This window comes from Halichoerus grypus, chromosome 10 (genome assembly GCF_964656455.1).
Source record: "Halichoerus grypus chromosome 10, mHalGry1.hap1.1, whole genome shotgun sequence".
NCBI classification, from domain to species: Eukaryota; Metazoa; Chordata; class Mammalia; order Carnivora; family Phocidae; genus Halichoerus; species Halichoerus grypus.
This window is the reverse complement of record NC_135721.1, coordinates 24,726,071-24,733,679: the sequence shown is the minus strand read 5'-3', so window position 1 is coordinate 24,733,679 and position 7,609 is coordinate 24,726,071. Positions and strand designations below refer to the sequence as shown.

General features: G+C 52.2%; 1 protein-coding gene across 2 annotated transcripts in view; it reads left to right on the top strand.

Moving 5' to 3' along the window:
• Positions 1 to 6,692: 6,692 nt before the first annotated feature.
• GALNT14 (polypeptide N-acetylgalactosaminyltransferase 14) overlaps positions 6,693 to 7,609 on the top strand; it is a 200,623-nt gene continuing 199,706 nt past the window's right edge. Inside the window, exon 1 of one of the 2 annotated variants that reach the window (XM_036119138.2) lies at positions 6,693 to 7,422. In XM_036119138.2, coding sequence (XP_035975031.1) covers positions 7,294 to 7,422 — 129 coding nt within the window. In that variant the 5' untranslated portion in view covers positions 6,693 to 7,293. The remainder of the gene's footprint in view (positions 7,423 to 7,609) is intronic. The other variant, XM_036119136.2, reaches the window with a different exon arrangement.

The following is a 7,609-nucleotide window of genomic DNA, read 5'->3' as shown; positions in this document are numbered from 1 at the left end:
AAAAACACCTGATTAAAAGTTACCCAGCAAGCCTGAAAGGAGAAATTGAACCTCAGGAGACAGGAAAATTAACCACTTCCCCCCTCCCCCAATGATCTTTATGGTGAACACTTTCTGGGGCTCCTCAGGCTGCCATGAAGGAAGATGGGAGCAGCCCTTCGGTGGGGCCCTGGTTCCTTCGGCACAAAAGCAGCTTCCCGTGTTCTTATGTAAGACATCTTTGCAGCTTAAACCTTTAATTAACCAGAGATGTCATCAAGAAAAGTTTGCCAAGGAAGAGGATGCCTGGTTTAATTAAAAAGATCTTTAATAGTTATTAAGGAAATCAATTTGGAAGTTAGGCCCGAGAGCCGTGATGGGGGAAGAAATCACTGAGAGGAACTTGGCCATCCCTCCGGGTAATGGATTTTAACCCTTGGATCCGCATTGCCTCAGAATCCCCGGGGCAGTGGTGCAGGGACGGAGAGGAATGCTTATCAGCACTCATCACTTTAGAATCTACATTCCGGATCCAAGAGGCAGGTCGGCCTTATGGACGAGAAGCCTAACCTTTCTGGAATGCAGTTATCCTGGCAATTGAAGAAAATAGGAAACCTTTATAAATTGAAAATCTCCTACCTCATAAGTATAAGCTATTTTTTTTTCAAAGAGATGCATTATTTCTCCCTGAGAATTTGTGCTTGGACTGTACATCAGGCTTCTTTCCATTACCGTGCAAACCCGCCTTCTTCGGCCCAAGCTAGAAAAAGGGATTTGGCCCTTTGGAGCACAAGAGAAATATTATTTTCACTTGTCTCATGGAAATGATCACACAAAAGGTGAAATAGCCAGAGGATGGGCAAAATAAATTGTCTGTGTGGAGGAGAACTGCAAAAGGGAAGGAGTTTTTCTTTTAAAAAAATAGCATTTTGCCAACAGGGGGATGATATTAATACCATTCTCTGACACAGCCCAGTTGAGTTCAAATGCTAAAAGCACTTTTCAAATAGTCTATGTTTAATTAATATTTGTATAGCACTTAGAGAGGGAAACTGAAGACAGGTGCAGAGTACGGCTACAAAAATAATTTTCCTGTTGCAATGTAGCTATTTCTCTGGTGGGCCTAAGAGCCTGTACGTGGGATTCCTGTTATTACTCATTGGAAACTCAACAGAGAGGAGGAACCAGGTCTTTGAACACTCAAGCCTGCTCCCTAATGGCCAGCTTCCACTTTCTTGAAGAGCTGGACACAGGCCTTGTATTTGTATTCCTCACAGCAAATTGCCCAGAATCTGTGCTCATGAAGTGTTTGTTGATTGCTCTGCTGATTACCTGGAAACTTCTGGGCTTAGTAGCGCCCCCACCACCCCAAGTGCCTTAGTTCCCTGTTTCACTCGAAGGACTTCGCTTGGAGAATTGGGGGTCTGGCTAGATACATGATAACCCAAGCTTTAGTAATGAACTTATTTTCTCGCTGTAGCTAGATCATGTAGCTTCTCGGGGCTCCACTTAATTACAAAATAAGGAGCATTGAACTAGATGTTCTCGAAGATCCCTTATGACCCTAACATAGTGCCATCTATTATTTCCCCTTTGCCCGAACCAGGTATATCTGTTCTAAGTCAATGGAATGATGGTGCATGAAATATCAGCGCTTATGAAAACATTTACCGCTGAAGGATGGGTTGTAAACCGGCCAGCAGCAGGCTGGCTCCAGGCTGCACGCCTGTTTAGTTTAGCCCACCTGATTTTTTATTTTTCCCCAAGGATGGGAATCAAATTAGTTACCAATAGTTAAAATCCAGAAGATGTGACATTGTTGTCTGGACTTCTGTTTCTGTTGAGAAGTTGGAAAACTCTGGCAATGATCTCCACTGGCCATGATCAGTTAGAACTGCTTCCCTGTGGGCCTTGCACCCCCTCCCCCAACTGTGTCCTCAGAATGAAGGTTAAATGTCAGTTCCCTTGTTCCCACTGCACTTATGTTGTTGTCTTCCTGACCCTATCCTGTTGGACTCGTTCATGTTTCTTTCATGGCCTGTGTAGGTACGGGGGTGAAAGGAAGAGATGGTTGGAGGGATCATTAGGGTCTGATGTCAGGAACCCCTACCCTCTGAAGAGACATCTGTGCCAGGAACCTGGCTGCTTTGTGGGATGAGTGAGTGGCTAGGTGGGTAAAATGCTTTCAGTCAGTAAATGGGATCAGACACTGATGTGGGCAACAAAATTCTTCTCCATTTAAAGCTCGCTCAATTTGTCCACATGGCCTCATCTTTGGAGAAAAGTCTTGAATATCACTTACTCAGAAAAGTGCCCCACATGAACATTTAGATTATCCTGAGCTCAGCACACACACAAAAGAACTTTTAACAGCAAAGACCCACATGTTTAGTCACCTAAGAAAATCAATCTCGTGTTTGGCAATGTCATTGGAAGCCCTCCTGTCCATTAGAGTAGTCATCTAATGTATTGTCTAAAATAGCAATTTCTTAACAAAGGGGGCACTATCAATAATTATGCTGGGAAAATAGGAATAAACCAGAACTTTCTTACATGACCTGGACATGTGGTCACCCTGCTCAATATGCAACATCCACTGAAGACTTGATCACAGAATCTGCCATTGGCCCCTGGAAGTTGTCCTGGGAAGGACATTTGTCCCATTTCCACCCCTGGGGCATGCTTGGCTCCTCTCACTGCTGATGTTCTTGCCAGATTGCAAAGAACCCACACGGTTCTGTTCCTTCTGGGACTCCAGCTCTCCTGCTCCCTTCTACCTTTCACAGGTGCCTCTAAGCATAAGCCTCCCAAGGACCATCTTTAATAGTCAGAGATGATGCAAGTGGCTGTCAGACCTGGCCATCTGAAATTCTGGGGACCTGGGGAGTAAATGACAGCTGTCTTTGAATCCCTCCATTTCTTCTGCTTGTGTTCTCCTCTTTCAGAAACACTTCTAGGTAATTCAGGTGGAAGAATTTTCCTCTACTTTTCTTTAAGCTGATTGGGTTACCCCTTTATGCAATTAGAACTTTGCGCTTTCTGGTGGGGGGGTGGTGGTGGCTCATGGCTCAGGTCACGGCAGGACATTTCCACTGAAGACCGAATCACTTTCTACAACCAGTGAAGACATATCACTGGGGCAATAGTAAGTTTTCCACTTGGTATTTGGAGAAGGAACAAAGAAAGTTTGGGGGCATTTCAAATAATGAAAGAAGAAGCAGGCTTTTGAAATACAAAGATATAAATCCCTTTTTAGGAAGCAAATTATACCTCAGAAAAAAAGGGAGGAGGGGTAGACGGTAGTAGGATGGTGAAAGGAGTTGTTTAATGGATAGAGAAAGATCCAGAAAGGTGATCCTCAGATCTCTTACATAAAGCCACCCATCTACTCATCAAAGATGAGAGGAAAAGCCAGTTGGCTTTATTCTTCTGACAAAGATGCACCAACGTGGCAGAGGGAGGAGGTAGGCAGGTTGGTAATGGCTCATGCTCATTTCCCATGCGGCCGAAAGAGTCCTATCTCTCACTTTATCAAAAGGCCTTGCAGGAGACTTGGGGCATGTGGTTGTGACAGAATCTACAGCGGCAAGGAAAAGGGAGAGGAGCACAGAGGAAAAGGGGCTGATGTATTATTTACAGTTGGAGAACTTGAACAGAGCAGACTGCAGGGGTCGGCCCAAAGACCTGTGTCTGTACGACTGTGGAATAAAGACAAGACCTCTCTGAATTCTTGGTGTGCTCCTGCTGCTGCCAGGGCCCCCTGCCAGGGCGGGGCCCGCGTGCATCCCTGCGACCATCTGCCCGGCTACCCGTTACCTCTCCCCGTGGCCCGGAAGTGGTAAAGACCTCAACAGAACGCCGCCTGGGCCTCTGTGGGTAAAAATCTCATTAGGTTGGCACAGAGGGCATCTCGCTGGTGGTGACAGGTCTAATAAGCATGCAGATGGAAGACCCGCATGCACACACACTCTTTCATTTAAGTCACACAGTGGGCAGAGAGGAGGGATGCAGGGAATAGGATCCGAAAGGAGCAAAAGGCTGCCGGCTCTGTGGTGAGCTCAGTAAGACTGGCGGGAGGACAGCTCAAGAAAACCAGAAGGAAAGTGGGAAAGCCCAAAGCCAAAGCTGCCGGAGAGCATGTGCCTTGGATTTCCCAGCTTCCTCCGGCTTCCAGCTTACATTTGCTCCATATGCTGCTTTACACAGCTTTCCGGGGCCATAATGGGTTTTATTCCATAGTTTTTATACTAACATGAATGACTCACATCTGCTCCAATACCCAATTTCCTCTGTAATGTCTTCGGCTGTGAGGAGAGAACAGCTTACACAGAACTTGCCAACGACAGGCATAGCAGAAAAGAGTCCTGATCCAGGGATGAGGAAGGTTGGGACCCTCCGTGTGTGAGCCGGAAGGGCCTTTGAGAAGGCATGACGTTACTGGTGGGGAAACTGAGACCCAGAGGAATGAGGAACTTGCTCAGGAATATCAAGACCAGGGAGGTAGATCCATTTTAAGGCACTGGGATATTCCTAATTCCTTATTCCTAATGAGTGTACTTGTTTAATTCCTCTTATTTCCTGCCATGTTAAATCTTTTGCTAGGAGCTTTTCCTTCCCATATAAGCTGTGATGAAAAAAAAGTAACTTGGATTAATCACCAATGATAGCTAATCCCCCACTGGGATCAACTGTGCTCTGCATTACTTAAGATGGTTATTAAGGTTTTAAATATCTGCCAGAGCGTGGGGGACCCCGTGCTGGGTCCTGGGAGAGACCTACGGGGCTGGGTCCTGTGTGGGGACTCACCTGGCTTCCAGGTGTTCGAAGTCCCATCTGAAGTGGATTTCAATCCTGATCTTCTCCACTTGAGTAGAGGACGAAATAGTGATTCAAGAAGCAAGCACCTCGGAAGGCAATCCCTGCTCTCCCAGGCATTGCAGGCCCTGCGTGGAGCTGCCCCGGGAAACCCAGGGCCTCGGTTTCCCGAGATGCCCAATGGAATGAAGCCCCTCAGTCCCTGGGCAGCAGGCAGTTTGGTGCCGCACCATCTCTAAAGCTCGGCGGTTGTGTAACTGTCTGCCATCTGTTACTGAGAAGCAGCATCACAAAGCGCTGAGCAATGGACTACGCCGTGGTGACAGCATCTCAGCGGCTTGCCTGGGGGTCCCCTGCAGAACCTGCCACAGCACACTGTGCGGGCCCGAGCCTGCAGGTCCAGGATGAGGCCCCTGGAAGAGATCCAGGGAGCTCGAGATACTGCAGGGATGGGTTCTCTTTCCGCTCCCCTCACCCCTCCTATTACAGTGATCTACCTGGATTTTTGCCCAGCCAAAGTGGCAGCTGGGGAGCCTACCCCGACCTTTCAGTGTATAGAGTTCTAATAAAGGCGAGTCCTGGACCCCCCCCCCCCCAGGTTCTATGTGATGGTCTGAGAGTTCAGCTGAATCTTAAAATGGGCTGCCAAGAGTGCTCAGCATTTTCTGGGCTGTTTGATTTCCACCTCTGTTCCCAACCCGAAACTTGTTATCCACAGCCTGGCCAAGGACTCCCTGGGGCCGTGAGGCAGGACTGCCCTGTGGCTGAATGACAAGACACCAAGCACAGGGGGCTTTCGGCAGATTCCTCCCTATCTGACTCCACTTCTTGGGGGCTCCATTTTACTGGAGAATGAATTCCAGAGCCCCCCCTGCTCCACACCTGCCCCACCTCCAGACAGGGTCCGGGGCTTCCCCTCCGCGGAGCTCTGTGGGGAGAGGCAGGTGGCTGGCCGCTATTCAGTGGGAAGTACATCATCCTCATCTTCCCCAGCAACTTGATGACATAAGCACCCCTCCAGCTAGGGCTGCGGACATTAAAATGGCACAGTCTGGCAGCCACTGTCCCCCCAGGCAGGACAGTGTTTTTCATACCCCTCTTAGAGGGATCAAATGATCAGAATAACACCAGCACCTCGAATTCAACTCTCACAACTATTCACTCATTGTCAAAGGAGGTATTACCATCCCCACCATTGTACAGATGAAGAATCTAAGGCTGGAGAAAGGACTTGCCCAATATTCGCACAGGTAGTAAGTCTGACCCAGGCCAGGAACCCCTAGACCAGTGATAGCACCATGATTCCAGCCTAGCGGAGGCCTACACGGGAATCCAATCCGTAATTTGCTCTGCCTCTAGACCCAAATAGTTTGAATTTGCAAAAAGGAGGACAATGCACTTTCCAAGGGCATTTGGGAAAAGGGGCTTTCCCTGGGTCATTTTCCAAGTACCCCATGTGGTTGGCGCAACTTTGGACCCCTGCTTCCTTATGAGCACAGAGCCCTGGTGTTTACAGGGAGAGCAAACCCTTAAGGAAGATAATTGCGCCTTAATTTTTAAAAAGATTTCGACCAGCTCAGGGTTCTATTAAGCAGAAAAAGTTGCCAGGCACCTGCAGGCAGGCATAGAAACACCCTGGGGAGTTGGCTGAACTCGGCCTTGGGCCTGACCGGCCGGAGAGTGAACCACGCTTGAGGCAGCAGCCCCGCCAGCGCCCGCGGGCCGCGGTCCCAGCGCCGGCTCCCCGAAGGCGGGTGCATTGGCGGCGGGCCCCGGGAGTGAGCGCCACGTGCAGCCCCCGCGGCGAGCGGGAAAGTCCTTCCAGGCCCGGCTCGGCCGGGCGCGGGCCGGCCCCGAGGTCCCAGCGGGCAGCTGGGGTGGCGGCGCTGCGGGGGCACGGTTCCTGCCGGGTCCCGCCCCAACCCAGGCCGGCCCGGGAGCTGCGTCCAGGGCTCGGCTCCGGCGGCCCCAGAGCAGCGCGGTGCGCCTCGGTCGGCGGGCGGCGGTAGCGCCCCCTCGCAGAGCCCCGCTCGCTCCCGCCCGGGCTCCCTCGGAGTCGGTCTGTCGGGCCCACGCTCTAGCTTCGCTCCCTCCCCTCCCTCCCCCCTCGTGTTCCTCCCGGGGTGCCGGGCACAGCCTCGGATTCCTCCCTCCCCGCAGCTCGAGTCCGTTTCCCTCGCGGCAGCGGCGGCGGCGGCGGCGGGCGAGGCGGCGGCGGCGGCGGCGGCGCGGGGAGCTTCTCGGCTGCCGCTGCGCTTCTCCGGCGGGAGCGGGTGTCCAGCTTGGCTGCCCTTCGGTCCTTCCCTGCCGCCCTGCGCTCCGAGACCCCCGCCTCTGCTCGCTTCTCTCCGAAGCGGGCGGGGCGCCTAGCAGCTTCCCGCCGCCCCTGCACTCGGATCTCGGGGCCGCCGCTCTCCCGGACTCCTGCCCCTCCGACCCTGACCGCCAGGGGGTGCCCCAGGGGCGTAGCGCCGCGGAGAAGACGAGGCAAACGGGACCATGCGGCGCCTGACCCGCCGCCTGGCGCTGCCGATCTTCGGGGTGCTCTGGATCACCGTGCTGCTGTTCTTCTGGGTAACGAAGAAGAAGTTGGAGGTGCCGCCGGGACCTGAAGTGCAGACCCCCAAGGTACGGGCTTGGACGGCGTGGTGGTCGCGGGGCACTGGTTTGCAGGAGTGCGCGCAGCCCGCGCGCCGGGCTTGCGGGCTCTCGGGAAGCCGGGGCGGGGGTCTGGGTGCCGCGAGCAGGTAACGGGGCGCCGGATGCGGCCACAGGGTGATATTTCTGGATTTAGAGAAGCTCGGGGCACCTCGGG